Source organism: Pelobates fuscus, chromosome 4 (assembly GCF_036172605.1).
Source record: "Pelobates fuscus isolate aPelFus1 chromosome 4, aPelFus1.pri, whole genome shotgun sequence".
NCBI lineage: Eukaryota > Metazoa > Chordata > Amphibia > Anura > Pelobatidae > Pelobates > Pelobates fuscus.
In genome coordinates this window covers 166536059-166552853 of record NC_086320.1, presented here as the reverse complement: position 1 = coordinate 166552853, position 16795 = coordinate 166536059, and the positions used below count along the sequence as shown (strand labels likewise).

The following is a 16795-nucleotide window of genomic DNA, read 5'->3' as shown; positions in this document are numbered from 1 at the left end:
TTTATCAATCAAGTTTATAATGTAGAGGAAGAAGGTTATATGTAGTAATGTATCCAGTATAAAAAAAGAGAATGGAAAGTATGTATTCTTTTTATACCTCAACAAACACATACACTATGTCCGAGACCTGGGATCTAGGGGAACGCCTGATAAAGCAAGGGCTTTAATTAAAATTGGGACAGACCCAGAGAAGTAATGTAGGTAAGAGTTGGCAATCCGCTGTGCTAACAAAGAATAATCAAGGTCCTTGGTGTGAGTGCATGAATAAGTGCCTTGGTTGTTATTATTATTATTATTATTATTATTATTATTAGCATTTATATAGCACCAACATACTCTGTAGTGGTTTACAATTAGAGAAAAGGGATATTTCGTCCAAATATCCACACACTAAATGATGAGACTATATTTAAAAGAAGAAAAACTACCACAACAAGAGGACGTAGTCTTAAATTAGAGGAGCAAAGGTTTAAAAATAATATCAGGAAGTATAACTTTACTGAGAGGGTAGTAGACGCATGGAATAGCCTGCCAGCTGAAGTGGTAGAGGTTAACACAGTGAAGGATTTTAAGCATGCATGGGATAGGCATAAGGCTATCCTAGACTTAAGATAAGGCCAGGGAATGAAAGTATTTAGAAAATTGGGCAGACTAGATGGGCCGAATGGTTCTTATCTGCCATCACATCCTGTTTCTATGTTTCTACATTTCTGGCATCAAGCTTTGCTCAATTCAGGAAGCACCTTAGCCCATCAGGAGTATTTTTTTTATTCTGGTTCATAGAGATTGAACTGCTCCACTTTTTAACTTAGCTGAAAAGGTTAACAGTCTGACTGCAAAACAGCAGAGCTGCACACCACAAGTATAGTGAATATAGTATGATTCTACCGTTGGAAAAGGCAGTGGTGTTTGCTGAAACCTTGGGGTAGTGAGCTCACTGAGTCTCAACTCTTCTACTTTAAGTTAAATTATTTCTTTTTCAGTTTTTTGTTCTGTGCCTTACTTTTTTTTTTTACTTGCATTAGCAAGTATATATCTCTCTATATATATATATTTATGCACTGTAATAAATAAAGTAAAATTTTATTATAATTTTGGCATGCAGTTCAGCTATTTTTTTTTTTTTTAATTCTTTATTTTTGTTGTGCATTATGGGTTACAAGCAATCCTGTTATGCCACGACAGCAGTCACAGGTGTATCAACGTTAACATCGTCAGGACAGGTTTAATCTGCACATTTTTTTGTGATTAGGTATGCGTACTAGTACGTGCAATCAACGTTAACAACGAGCGAATAATTAAAAGTTTTGCGTATTAAAACGTACATATCATGGAAAGGTTGGTAGAGGAGAGACAAAGGAGAAGAACAAGGTTTGAGCATACAATCTACGTTCAAGGTTATACTAGGTAGTTCTCATCATTCGCGTTAATATTGTTATCCCTCGCTTTGATACCGTCATCTCTCGCTTTAGTGTGTGTGTGTGTGTGACCGGTTATCTCTTGCTTTAGTGTGTGTGTGACCGGTTATCTCTCGCTTTAGTGTGTGTGTGACAGGTTATCTCTCGCTTTAGTGTGTGTGTGACAGGTTATCTCTCGCTTTAGTGTGTGTGTGACAGGTTATCTCTCGCTTTAGTGTGTGTGTGACAGGTTATCTCTCGCTTTAGTGTGTGTGTGACAGGTTATCTCTCGCTTTAGTGTGTGTGTGACAGGTTATCTCTCGCTTTAGTGTGTGTGTGACACAAATTTTAGTTTTAAATCAAGCTTAAACATTTGGCTTTAAACACAGATTGGAATTAAAAGTATGTTAGAACGGTGCTATAATCACGCTATAAACAATTCAAGTAACGTAAATGCATATCATTTAGTTATATCTGCATAGGTGCAGAATGGCAGTGCGTGGAGTCGATTAGCTAGTCAGAATTTTTATACCGGCTATCCTAGCTGTCTTTATCATGAGTGACTAAACATAAAACATAATGCATGAAGCTTTGCTTTGCCATTAATCAACTGGGTGAGAGAAAAAAAATAAAAATAAAGAAAAAATAAAGAAAAGATAAAAAATAAAGAAAAGATAAATAAACCATCAAGAGCATTGTGCAGTGAGTCCTGCGTTATCAAAGGGGTATTGCCCACTTGTGGCCTGCTTTACATTTCTGCGTCTGGGTACTTCGATGGTATGAGAGTTCAAAGCAGTTCAGACTATGGTTACCCCTGTGGGGCAGTGTTATAGGCCTTTCAGCCTATACCCATTGATGGTAAGTCCTGTGCTCTGTGTCCGCTGGGCTCATCTCTGCTTCCACAGGGCCTGATGTCTCCGCTTCGGGGTTCTGTTTCGGCGGTGTCCCCCATGTGGTGCAGTCGTGCGTTCGCTTGCGGTATTGTCTGGTATAGGGAGACGCTTGTCGTGTTACGCTTGTCGCCGGCGTTTTGGTCAGGTTGGACATGTGTGGGCGTCGTTTGGTTCGGTGCCCCCTTGTGCCTTGTGTGCTGTTGGGTTCGTGCGCACGGAGGGTTTGGTGCTACTTTCCTCCTCAAGGCCCGGCGGAGTCTGTGGTGCCGGACGGCCATCTTGGAGGCACGCGGTGTCTGCACATAGTGGCTGCGCCTCGCTGCAGGACGTATCCATGAGGCCACTATTGATGTAGCTTGGCGGTGAGTCACTCCCCGGTTGTGTAAAGCCTCCCTGAGGCCTGTGCAGAGCCAATCAAAGATTTCCAATGAGGACCTTTGTGTCCTGAGGCTGGTGCCCTGCATTTCAGGCTTAGGCTGTGTGGCCCTTGTTGACAGGGTATGTGAATTTGCTGCCCCGCTTTGTTCCACCTTCATCGTGTTTGCGTTAGAGGTGGGAATGGGTTTTGCAGGCTGCTGCTGATTGCCTCGAGTTCGACTGTCGCTAGTGTCCGCCATTCTGGAGGCCCTCACCCTCGGCCTGCTGGTTTCGGCTGTCGGCTCCGACTGCAGGCGTGCAGCAGGGCCAGCTCCATGTGGCGGGGACCGGGATGTCCCCCCCGGTCCGTAGGGGGGGGGGAGGGTTTGGTGCTTGTCTGTGGTCCGAAGTTGGGAGCTGGGAGCGGCCGCCTTCCCAGCCCGCCTAATCTCGTAGGCCCCAGGTCGCCATCTCGGTTCTCCGGCATTGTGAGAGGCATATCGGGTGTCTGCAGGTACGTGCTGGTTTCCCCAGGTTGCTGAAATGTAGTGTGCGGGTCCTGTTGCGTATCACCCTCAGATTTTGGGCCGGGAGTGTACCGATCGGCGGGAGCTCCAACAGAGCACGTCTTGCTCGCTTGCCTGTCAGGCTCCGCCCCTCCAGCTATTTTTTTTATATTGGATTTGTTTTGCCCCGTAAGGAATAGCATGTAGTAGTAGGATCCTTATGCTGGATGTGTAAACATGATGTTAGATGTTTTTCTTCCAATAATTTTTTTTGCCAAAGTTAATTTTGTTTGCTTTGATCATGGCCCTATGTGGTTTAATAAATATAAAATGCCCGTAAATCAAATGTTATTTGGGTCCAATATTGCCTTATTATTCTTACATTTGTAGTAAAACAGAGCTCTGAGCTGGAACTGCTATAATAAAAATGAGAAAGTAAATATAAACACACTTTAGTTAAATTTTGGAAAAAGTGTTTCAGATTTTCAGCTTTTACTGGAAGTTAATAAGAGATTCAGTAAAGACATGTCATTTTTCTGGGTTGTTAGCTTTTTTGGATACTCGTTCCATTTTGTGTCAATATGAATTCTGTGTGTTTCTTTTGGTTGCTAGTTGTGATAGCCAGAGCCAAATTCTGGGCATAGCAAATTCTCCTCAATGCATTTCAGTTCGGGAAACAGGGATTGAAAGATAGAAGTGTATATATCATTTTAAGCCCAAATTTGGGCAAACATTTGAAAGAAAATATAACAATGATAAAAGAGACCAAGCTAAAAACTCCAATATCCACATGAAAAGCCCCATATAAAATATATTTTACATTTCTCAGAGATATGTCTAGACAATAAAGGTAATTTTAGAATGTCAGCAAAACTGAAGCATTTAACCCTGAGGAACTACAAATTAGACAATTACATACATTCATCTCTTTTCTGTTATTAGCATGCCTTTGGGCAAATTAATTTATCATAAAGCCCCATAATCGTGTGCAAGGGGTATGCCAGGTGTGCTCAGCCGCTCTGCAATGAAAGGCAAAATCGTCCTCCCTCTCTCTTTTTTAGGTCTGTATACACACTTCAATACTTTTGAAGAAAAATAACCATGTATATATTTAGTCACTACTCCAAGAAAAGTATTAGATACATCATTTTTTAATTATTGTTTTTAAATGGACACTCTAAACCCGTAAAGTACTTTAACTTGCTGACATGCTTTATGTGTAAAGAGTTTTTCTTTTTGAATCTTACAGTTGGCACTTTTATAAATTAACCTTGTTTTTACACCCACAAGCTTCAAGCCAGACAACCAGTCCTGTTACTTCCTGGTTTTGTTAGCTCAGTGGAGCTAAACTCAAGAGGCAGCAATTGTTCAGAGCACCTGCTTTGGAAGTCTGTGATTGGACAGCCACAAAAAGTCTGGGCTGGGGATGAAGGGGGTGGCTTACATGCTGCAAAGAAGATATCTATATCTTTTTATTTTTTTTATATGGGCAGAAAAATGAACGACAGCATTTGCAAGCTGGTTTAGATATACTGTACCCCCGATTTTTTTTAAATTTTTTTTAGGGGGGAGGAGGGAAACTAAACAGTGATTTTTATTTTCTTTTTATTTAGGCCTTTTAAGTAATGTTATGTGTTCCTCACGCCTATGCCCAGCAAACGTGTGTACTTTAACAAATGCTTGTTAACACATGTCATGGGAAACAAGCATATTTAATACTTTCCTCTCAGTAGTAATGTGTGTAAAAATGTTATTAGCCACAATTAAAGACAGAACACCATGTAGATTATATAACTCTAGTAATGTTTTCTTCAGGGTAAAAAACATTAGAGTGGAGCATGACAAATTGAACAGATTTAAATTTTTAATTTTAAATGTGTTATTGTTTTTTTACGTGTATGCTAATGGAATGCTTTCAGTGGAAAGAGGATAACTGAAAATATACAGCATATCCCAGAGTTAAAATTGTAAGAGTTTAATTCTTTATAGACAGAGATGTGGATGTAGGAACAGCCTATAAAAAAAAAGGATGGTGATGTCTAAATACTTGGGGAAGATAAAATCAGGAATTATCACATTCTTTCTGTTTTGCCAGTTTAACTCGTTACTTTGGCTTGTGCGAAACGTTATACGTTTATTGTGCTTTGTGGCCAAATTGTTGCAGGAAGAAATTAAGGAGTAGGGATTGAAAAATTGTGATAAAATGATTTAGCATATATACATCAAGTTAAAAAAAAAATGTAATCAAAACCAAAATGAGTATGTAAATTATTTTACAGGTTGCAGAACTGCTGTGAATGATCTAGTCTTCATTGTTGATGGATCCTGGAGTGTTGGTTACACTGACTTTGACACTGCTAAGAGCTGGTTGGTAAATGTAACAAACAGTTTTGACATTGGCCCCGCATATACTCAGGTGGCTGTGGTGCAATACAGTGATGCACCCCGACTAGAATTCCCTCTTGGGCAGCATCGTACAAACCAGCAACTCATCAATGCACTGAAGAGCATGAAATATTTGGGTGGAAATACTCAGACAGGACGTGCAATAAAATTTGCAACAAATAATGTCTTTACCACATCGCAAAGGACTAATGTTGCAAAAAACAGAATTGCTATAGTGGTTACAGATGGGAAATCTCAAGACGATGTTGTTGAGCAGGCTATGGAAGCCAAGGCACAGAATATCGTTATGTTTGCTGTTGGAGTTGGATCGGAAATCACCACATCAGAACTGGTGACCATTGCCAATAGTCCTTCCTCGGACTATGTTCTTTATGCACAAGACTATACAACCATTGACAAGATTAAAGAGACAATGCAACAGAAGATATGTGAAGGTATGTTTCTGTCTTTAATGGCATGGCATATAATAGCATCATTAATAAATTAATAGTTGTAAAACAACATTGCATAGAATTTGACAAATCTTTGTGGAATCCAAACATGCAACAATGGGGTTACAGCTTAACATCTCAAAGATAAAAGACATGTGAATAGTAAAATAGAATTTGAACAGACTGGCTAGCCAATTTAGCCTGAGGGCAACTTCCCCAGTCTCATGAGGGCCAAGAGCTCCCAAAGCTCCACTGCTGCTTTGTTGCGCCGTTAAAAATGACTCCAGCCGATATCTGTATATGGAAGCTCAAAAATATTAATTAATGTTAAAGATTAAATATAGTGGTCAATCTTTGTTGAAGTCAGTATGTGGTTTTATTCAATTCTAGATAAAGATACATGTATACAATTATAAAATTATGAAAACCATTTGCAGCAATCAGTAACATTAATCTGAGCATTGGCTTGCTTTCTCACCGTGGTTGACAATCCCTGGTATTAAATGCTGGAAACCTATTTGTTTCCCAGTTTTTATAAAAAAAAATATCCTGTTAAGTTAGATTGTAAAGTAATGTGTGTGAAAATTTTAAATGTTCTGTGTGCCCTAAAGACAGAACTTTGGCTGTCAATCGGATAGCTTGTCTTGGTAGTTTAAGTCAGTGGAGCTAAATTTATGAGGCAGACAATTGGCTAGAGCATCTCCCTTACAAAGACTTCTGTGTTTGGCCAGCCACAGAATATCTTTGCGGGAGAAGAAGTGAAGGGCTTGAAGAAGCTGCAGATACTAAAAATGCAGCTATTGTAAGTCGCGATTTCATATATCAAAACAAATTACACCCATATATCTAGTATACTATATACTACAGAATATATCTAGTTCTACTAAATTGTGTTTTTTCTTCATTTAACAATATGGAAACAGCACTGTTTACATTTTGCAATGTACACACTTATTAGTGGCTGTCAGTCAGTCACTAGGGGCTTTAACACAAATAGATTCATTAATTGAAACTATTTGACATTTGGTGTCAGCTTGCAAGCTTCTGATTGGGTAAAAGTAATCAGAACTGATTACTCCTTTGCGGGAGATTTGTACGGATACATGTAGGTTTTATGTCTTTTTAATAATGCTGTCATCTGACTAGTGATGTACCGAACTGTCCGCCGGCTAACAGTTCCCGGCGAAATTAGCGTGTTCGCGTTCGCCACGGCGGGCGGACACATGCGCAGTTCGATCCGCCCCCTATTCGTCATCATTGGGCAAACTTTGACCCTGTGCCTCTCGGTCAGCAGACACATTCCAGCCAATCAGCAGCACTCCCTCCCTTCCACACCCTCCAACCTCCCTCCCAGCATCCATTTTCGATTCATTCGGAAGATGCATGCTTAGTGAGAGGAGGGAAAGTTTAGCTGCTGCTGATTAGATAGGGAAATTGATAGCTAGGCTAGGGTATTCAGTGTCCACTACAATCCTGAAGGACTCATCTGATCTCTGCTGTAAGGACAGCACCCCAAAAAGCCCTTTTTAGGGCTATAACATCAGGCTGCTTTTTTTTTTTTTCCTGTGTAATGTAATTGCAGGTGCCTGCCTGCCAGCTTCTGTGTGAGGTTCACATTGGATACTGTGCCTATTTGCCCAGTGCCACCACTCATATCTGTTTTAACAATAGGTTAAGCTTTACATTTAAAATAAATATTTTTTTTTCACTGTAATAGAAGAGCAGTTGCCTGCCTGCCAGCTTCTGTGTGAGGTTCACATTGGATACTGTGCCCACTTGCCCAGTGCCACCACTCATATCCGTTTTAACAATTGGTTAAGCTTTAGATTTAAAATAAATAATTTTTTTTCACTGTAATAGAAGAGCAGTTGCCTGCCTGCCAGCTTCTGTGTCAGGTTGGATGCCTTGCCCATTTGCACAGTCAGTGCCACCACTCATATCTGTTTTAACAATTGGTTAAGCTTTAGATTTTAAATAAATAATTTTTTTCACTGTAATAGAAGAGCAGTTGCCTGCCTGCCTGCTTCTGTGTGAGGTTCACATTGGATACTGTGCCCACTAGCCCAGTGCCACCACTCATATCTGTTTTAACAATTGGTTAAGCTTTAGATTTAAAATAAATAATTTTTTTTTCACTGTAATAGAAGAGCAGTTGCCTGCCTGCCAGCTTCTGTGTCAGGTTGGATGCCTTGCCCATTTGCACAGTCAGTGCCACCACTCATATCTGTTTTAACAATAGCTTAAGCTTTAGATTTTAAAGAAATCATTTTTTTTCACTGTAATAGAAGATCAGTTAGTTGTCTGCAAGCGTCTGGGTGTCAGGCCTACTTCAGCGTGTGCTCTGCAGACCTGTGCCAGCGTGCTTTGACAGTTGCCAATCATATCTGGTGTCTCTTTAGTGTGCTTTTACAAAGAAAAAAGGTTTCCAGTGTAAGCTAATAGCAGACAGTCAGTGTCCTTCAAGCGGCTCTGTCAGGCCTTCCTTCAGCGTGTGCCCTGCACAACCCTGCCAGCGTGCTTTGACAGTTGCCACTCATATCTTGTGTCTCTATAGCGTGCTTTTACAACCAAAATTTTGTTTCCACTGTAATAGAAGAGCAGTTGCCTGCCTGCCAGCTTCTGTGTGAGGTTCACATTGGATACTGTGCCCACTAGCCCAGTGCCACCACTCATATCTGTTTTAACAATTGATTAAGCTTTAGATTTAAAATAAATATTTTTTTTTCACTGTAATAGAAGAGCAGTTGCCTGCCTGCCAGCTTCTGTGTCAGGTTGGATGCCTTGCCCATTTGCACAGTCAGTGCCACCACTCATATCTGTTTTAACAATAGCTTAAGCTTTAGATTTTAAAGAAATCATTTTTTTTCACTGTAATAGAAGATCAGTTAGTTGTCTGCAAGCATCTGGGTGTCAGGCCTACTTCAGCGTGTGCTCTGCAGACCTGTGTCAGCGTGCTTTGACAGTTGCCAATCATATCTGGTGTCTCTTTAGCGTGCTTTTACAAAGAAAAAAGGTTTCCAGTGTAAGCTAATAGCAGACAGTCAGTGTCCTTCAAGCGGCTCTGTCAGGCCTTCCTTCAGCGTGTGCCCTGCACAACCCTGCCAGCGTGCTTTGACAGTTGCCACTCATATCTTGTGTCTCTATAGCGTGCTTTTACAACCAAAATTTTGTTTCCACTGTAATAGAAGAGCAGTTGCCTGCCTGCCAGCTTCTGTGTGAGGTTCACATTGGATACTGTGCCTACTTGCCCAGTGCCACCACTCATATCTGTTTTAACAATTGGTTAAGCTTTACATTTAAAATAAATATTTTTTTTTCACTGTAATAGAAGAGCAGTTAGTTGTCTGCAAGCGTCTGTGTTTCAGGCCTACTTCAGCGTGTGCTCTGCAGACCTGTGCCAGCGTGCTTTGACAGTTGCCACTCATATCTTGTGTCTCTATAGCGTGCTTTTACAACCAAAATTTTGTTTCCACTGTAATAGAAGAGCAGTTGCCTGCCTGCCAGCTTCTGTGTGAGGTTCACATTGGATACTGTGCCTACTTGCCCAGTGCCACCACTCATATCTGTTTTAACAATTGGTTAAGCTTTACATTTAAAATAAATATTTTTTTTTCACTGTAATAGAAGAGCAGTTAGTTGTCTGCAAGCGTCTGTGTTTCAGGCCTACTTCAGCGTGTGCTCTGCAGACCTGTGCCAGCGTGCTTTGACAGTTGCCACTCATATCTGGTGTCTCTTTAGCGTGCTTTTACAAAGAAAAAAGGTTTCCAGTGTAAGCTAATAGCAGACAGTCAGTGTCCTTCAAGCGGCTCTGTCAGGCCTTCCTTCAGCGTGTGCCCTGCACAACCCTGCCAGCGTACTTTGACAGTTGCCACTCATATCTTGTGTCTCTATAGCGTGCTTTTACAACCAAAATTTTGTTTCCACTGTAATAGAAGAGCAGTTGCCTGCCTGCCAGCTTCTGTGTGAGGTTCACATTGGATACTGTGCCTACTTGCCCAGTGCCACCACTCATATCTGTTTTAACAATTGGTTAAGCTTTACATTTAAAATAAATAATTTGTTTTCACTGTAATAGAAGAGCAGTTGCCTGCCTGCCAGCTTCTGTGTCAGGTTGGATGCCTTGCCCATTTGCACAGTCAGGGCCACCACTCATATCTGTTTTAACAATAGCTTAAGCTTTAGATTTTAAAGAAATCATTTTTTTCACTGTAATAGAAGATCAGTTAGTTGTCTGCAAGCGTCTGGGTGTCAGGCCTACTTCAGCGTGTGCTCTGTAGACCTGTTCCAGCGTGCTTTGACAGTTGCCAATCATATTTGGTGTCTCTATAGCGTGCTTTTAAAACCAAAATTTGTTTTTCACTGTTATAGATTGAATAGCAGTTACTTGTCTTCAAGCGGGTGTCTCAGGCCTACAGTGTGTGCTCTGCAGAACTGTTCCAGTGCACATTGCCAATCATATCTGGTGTCTCTATAGCGTGCTTTTAAAACCAAAATTTGTATTTCACTGTTATAGATTGAATAGCAGTTACTTGTCTTCAAGCGGCTCTGTCAGTCCTTCCTTCAGCGTGTGCTCTGCAGAACTGTTCCAGTGCACATTGCCAATCATATCTGGTCTCACAGTAGCTTGCACGCATAGTACCACTAATCCCCAAAAAAATGACAGGCAGAGGCAGGCCACCCCGCAGGGGCCGTCGTGGTCGTGGTGCTGTGATTCCCTTTTGCCCTAGAATAATGCCCAGTTTTCAGAAGCCACGTACCCTGAACTTGAAAAGTTCTGAGGACTTAGTTGACGGGCTAACACAGGACACCCAATCTTGTACAGCCTCCGCTCGGAACCTTGACGAACCATCCTCCTCCAGCTTAGCTTCAGGCACCTCTCAAGATAGCACTCACCCGCCTGCCGCCACCACCAAAACTAGCACCACAGCCGCTTTACTTGGTATGTCAGAGGAGTTATTCACACACCCGTTTGAAGAAATGAGTGATGCGCAACCATTATTGCTAGAGGATGTAGATAACAGGGATATGTCTCAGGCAGGCAGCATTAAACACATGGAGGTACGGTGTGATGATGATGATGTTGTACCCGCTGCTGCTTCCTTTTCTGAGTTGTCAGATACAAGCGAAGCGGTTGATGATGACGATGCGTCCATGGATGTCACGTGGGTGCCCGCTCGGCAAGAAGAAGAACAGGGCGAAAGTTCAGATGGGGAGACAGAGAGGAGGAGACAAGTTGGAAGCAGGGGGGGTTGTCGCAAGGAGCTAGTGGCACAGTCAGACAGCATGCATCGGCACCCGGGGTCAGCCCGACAGCACGCCAATCAACGCATGCTGTGTCCACCACCAGAATGCCGTCATTGCAGAGCTCAGCAGTGTGGCATTTTTTTTGTGTGTCTGCCTCTGACAACAGCGATGCCGTTTGCAACCTGTGCCAAAGGAAACTGAGTCGTGGGAGGTCCAACACCCACCTAGGTACAACTGCTTTGCGTAGGCACATGATCTCACATCACAAACCCCTATGGGATCAACAGTACAAGCAGCACGCCTACTCTAAGCCGCCATCCTCCTCCTGGTCCAGCATCTTCAGCCACGTCAACCACTGCTGTCCTTCTTGCCCCCTCTCAACCATCCGCCACTCCGTCTCCCGCCTTGAGCAGTTCCCGCTCATCTGCCCACAGTCATGTGTTTCTGTCAAGGACATGTTTGAGCGTAAGAAGCCAATGTCACCAAGTCACCCCCTTGCCCAGCGTCTGACAGCTGGCTTGTCCGAACTATTAGCCCGCCAGCTTTTACCATACAATCTGGTTGAGTCTGAGGCGTTCAAAAAATTTGTAGCTATTGGGACACCGCAGTGGAAGGTACCCGGCCGGAATTTCTTTTCACAAAAGGCAATCCCCAACTTGTACTCGATTGTGCAAAAGGAAGTCATGGCATGTCTGGCACACAGTGTTGGGGCAAGGGTCCATCTGACCACTGATACCTGGTCTGCAAAGCATGGTCAGGGCAGGTATATCACCTACACTGCGCATTGGGTAAACCTGCTGACGGCTGACAAGCAAGCAATGCGTGGCATTGCAGAGGAGTTGGTGACACCGCCACGAATTGCAGGCAGTCCTGCTGCCACCTCCTCTACTCCTCCTACTCCATCCTCTTCCATAATCTCCTCGGCTGAGTCCTCTTGTGCCGCTGCTTCTTGCTCCACATCAACGGCACCCCCCCCAGCTCCCCAGGTACTATTCCACATCCCGGATACGGCAGTGTCATGCCGTCTTGGGTTTGACTTGCTTGAAAGCAGAGAGTCACACCGGACAAGCACTCCTGTCCGCCCTGAACGCACAGGTGGAAAAGTGGCTGACTCCGCAGCAACTGGATATCGGCAAAGTGGTGTGTGACAACGGAAAAAATTTGATAGCGGCATTGAAGTTGGGCAAGTTGACACATGTGCCGTGCATGGCACATGTGTGTAATCTGATCGTACAACGCTTTGTGCATAAGTACACAGGCTTACAGGACGTCCTGAAGCAGGCCAGGAAGGTGTGTGGCCATTTCAGGCGTTCCTACATGGCCATGGCTCACTTTGCCGATATCCAGCGGCGAAACAACATGCCAGTGAGACGCTTGATTTGCGACAGCCCTACACGTTGGAATTCAACACTCCTAATGTTGACCGCCTACTCCAACAAGAAAAAGCTGTTAATGAATATTTGTATGACCGGGGTGCTAGGACAGCCTCTGGGGAGCTGGGAATTTTTTTGCCACGTTACTGGACGCTCATGCGCAATGCCTGTAGGCTCATGCGTCCTTTTGAGGAGGTGACAAACCTAGTCAGTCGCAGTTGTGTGTGTGCGTGTGTATGGCTGTCTGCCTGTGTGTGTGTGACAGGGTGAAGATTTCTTGCACATGGGTGTGACAGGGTGAAGATTTCTTGCACAGGGCGCCCAAAGGCCTAAGTCTGGCCCTGCGCATGGGTCAGTGGCTCTGCACCAGACTTCCCTACAATTGATCAAAGTTAAAGGATTTCAAGTGGACTGATTACAATTACAGGGCCTCTAAAGAGTCCTGTATTGTTATTTGTCGTCACTACCTTCCCGCGTTGGGAGTGGGTCATTTGCGCCCCTGCTGCCTTCCTTGCATGTGGTAGCTGTTTGTCAGGGATTTGTCAATCCATATCTGCCAAGTGACCCTATGTAGGGGGAACAGTCCCTATTCTGCCCTGTGTCAGTGTGTATCAGGGGTTTTGAGGACAGGTGTCAATCCATATCTGCCAAGTGACCCTATGTAGGGGGAACAGTCCCTATTCGGCTCTGTGTCAGTGTGTATCAGGGATCATTAGGATAGGTGTCAATCCATATCTGCCAAGTGACCCTATGTAGGGGGAACAGTCCCTATTCTGCTCTGTGTCAGTGTGTATCAGGGGTTTTGAGGACAGGTGTCAATCCATATCTGCCAAGTGACCCTATGTAGGGGGAACAGTCTCTATTCTGCTCTGTGTCAGTGTGTATCAGGGGTTTTGAGGACAGGTGTCAATCCATACCTGCCAAGTGACCCTATGTAGGGGGAACAGTCTCTATTCTGCTCTGTGTCAGTGTGTATCAGGGATCATTAGGATAGGTGTCAATCCATATCTGCCAAGTAACCCTATGTAGGGGGAACAGTCCCTATTCTGCTCTGTGTCAGTGTGTATCATGGTCTCTATGGACAGGGAACAGTCTCTATTCTGCTCTGTGTCAGTGTGTATCAGGGGTTTTGAGGACAGGTGTCAATCCATACCTGCCAAGTGACCCTATGTAGGGGGAACAGTCTCTATTCTGCTCTGTGTCAGTGTGTATCAGGGCTGGGCTTAGAGGACAGGTGTCAATGTTAGGTGATTTCTGCCCTTTATGGATTAAAAGCAGACTCTGCATCAACTGTGCAATTTTCCATGGGAGTTTTGCCATGGATCCCCCTCTGGCATGCCACAGTCCAGGTGTTAGTCCCCTTGAAACAACTTTTCCATCACTATTGTGGCCAGAAAGAGTCCCTGTTGTTTTTAAAATTCGCCTGCCCATTGAAGTCAATGGCGGTTCGCGAACATTTGCGGAAGTTCGCGTTCGCCGTTCGCGAACCGAAAATTTCGGGATCGCGACAACACTACATCTGACTAACACATGGAACACATATAATTATATGTATATACTCACGTGTGTAACACCTGCAACTCTATAGAGCTTTGCTAATGGAAAATTAGTTGGATGTTCCAACACAGAATCTGGTCTCGAAGGACAAAAATCTTATGGAAACATGAAGAGTAAATACATATTCTGGAATATTACATGGCAGAATATAAATGTAGACTAAAGTCTAAATGTAGACTTTGATCTACACCACTTTTTAGAAGACACCCTTTTTCCTGTATATATTTTTTTTCTCTCAGATCTAGATATTAGGGCTTCAAACTACATTTCCCATGCCTCCTTTAGTTGTGGATTTGACTATATGACTAGACCAAGACACTATATTGTTACTATTCCAGCATGTAATATGTTTCCACCCACCTCAATCAAAATATATTTTACAGTTTAACATATACTTTTTTTTGTCTCTTCTTCCTTTTGGTTTTACATTTAATAATTGCCTAAGTGTAATCCCCCTTTCATATTCAGCAAAATCATTTCAAGTGATTGAATCTAAGGAAATACATTTCCTTTAATACATTGTTCTACTTAGTGTGATCTAATTAGGGCTAATCGCTACATCTGATCTTGGGAATGGTTTTTATTATAATTGTTTAATTATCCGTTCACTTTCCCCTACGAATTTGCCTCTTATTCTACAGCCTCAGAGTTATATACCCCCTCTATGGCCAGATCGAGTTCTACACACTACAATTCCTTTAACACTGTAAGCCCGATACACACTACAATTCCTCCTTTAATACTATGCGCCGGGCACGACATGAAGCCGGAACGTCTTAAGAATATCAAGTATAGCTCTTTTCCCTCTGAATGTTATATTTAGTAAGCTTCCTTCTGGCTTGTAGTTGGAGAAGTGATGCAAGTTACTAAAATAGGTGCTTATTAAAACTGTAAAAATCCTGGGCGATCTGACATTTTGTAGAAGCCTGATTCTAGATACAGCTCCACCATTTTGTGAAATCCTAAAACAAAATTCCTCACGAAATATATACTCATATTCACAAACAAAAATTATAACATATTAATTGTGGTCAATTCATTATATACACCCTGTTTTATGTGTTCTTTCCATTTTTATTCATAATAAAACACCCAATAACGTCGTAGGTCAGCAACATGCGACCGTGATGTCATTTTGGCACCAAACCCCAAAATTATCAATATAAAAAGGTTGAAGCCAGGAGCCCTCATATACTTTGAAAACGCCCTTTTGAATAAGGTGAAACACATTAGTGTTTGTTGGAGCATTTTTACTATATTTTATCATTTTATTGTTTTTACATAGTTGAAAAAAAAACAGTTTTTTATCCTGCTCCTGGATAAACATATGTTTGTGACTTAACTCAATTTCAGTATACTTGGTGTGGATTAAAGCCACTTATATCAGATGGATTGGGTAATACCATATTGCTCAGGAATACATAAGTAAGATTCATCCTCTGTTTTGTACTGCAAGGTTTCATATTATCTACATAGAGCTTCATATTTGTGATTTACCTTACATGGTACCACTAAGAACATCTGGCTGTACATAATCCTGAAGTTGGGATTCTACCACTTGATTCTGTTTTACTGGAGCCACATAGTGTTCTTTATTACGTGAGTTCCTCACTATATATATATATATATATATATATATATATATATATATATATATATATATATATATATATAGCATTATATATATAGTAATGCACTCACATAATTACATACCACACTATATATTGCTCCTCTCTTCTGTTTCATATTGTATAAAAATACTCAGTTGAAGATTTATATTTGATAAAAGAGGCATCCACATATGCATAGGCGGGGATTATTCCATCCAAGCTTAAATTCCAGAGCTGGCCAGAAGCTCTAATAAATGTAAGTGGTTTTCCACATTTACTCATTCCAGGTTTCTGAATATACGCCACCAATTTGAAGTGCAACTGCCAACACATTGTGAAAGTGTAGAATATATACCCAATGGAAACGTTAATGATGAATTTATACTTTCAAAGATTCTGTTCCTTTTCGCTTGCATTTCATCGTCTTTTCCATTACTATCTCCACTCTCATTGCCACTGTTTCCCATTGTTCTGTTCTAATCACACATTGTGTTCTCTTTTGCTCTTCCAACCTATCTTCCTTTGCTAATTTTGCAACCTTCCCTTGGAGAACAGTACATATTTTAGGTTTCTGTTCTGCCATCCTTTATTCTCTGTGTCCTGCTTTTGAAGACACCTAGAAACTGCACCCATAAAACACACCGCAATCTCATCATTAGATGTGCTTGCAGTATGCTCAGGACACCAGAACCTCACACAAAGCTTAGAGTCAACCCCCTTTTGGCAGTGTCAGTGAGAAAATTTTAATCACTGGCCTGTCCTCTTTGATCATAGCCACTAGATCCTACTTCACAGGACACCGATGTTGGGTGTATGCTATTGTATAATCAGAGAAAAGTGTATGAGCTATTTTTCATGTCAGGTGCGATCCAGAGCTTGAGTGGGGCCTGGCAGATCAGTCGAATGCCGCTTTCCTTTTGTTGAAAAGAAGCAGGTTTAACAAATGGTGCCTTGGCAATTTTTTTTTTTTTTTTTTTATTGTTTTATCATATAACAAAGACAAAACAGATTGCATAAACAG

At 42.1% G+C, this 16795-nt stretch overlaps 1 protein-coding gene across 1 annotated transcript in view; it reads left to right on the top strand.

Moving 5' to 3' along the window:
• LOC134608703 (collagen alpha-1(XXI) chain-like) overlaps positions 1-16795 on the top strand; it is a 151640-nt gene that overhangs the window by 8696 nt on the left and 126149 nt on the right. The window contains exon 3 of the mRNA XM_063451746.1: positions 5433-5993. Coding sequence (XP_063307816.1) covers positions 5433-5993 — 561 coding nt within the window. The remainder of the gene's footprint in view (positions 1-5432; positions 5994-16795) is intronic.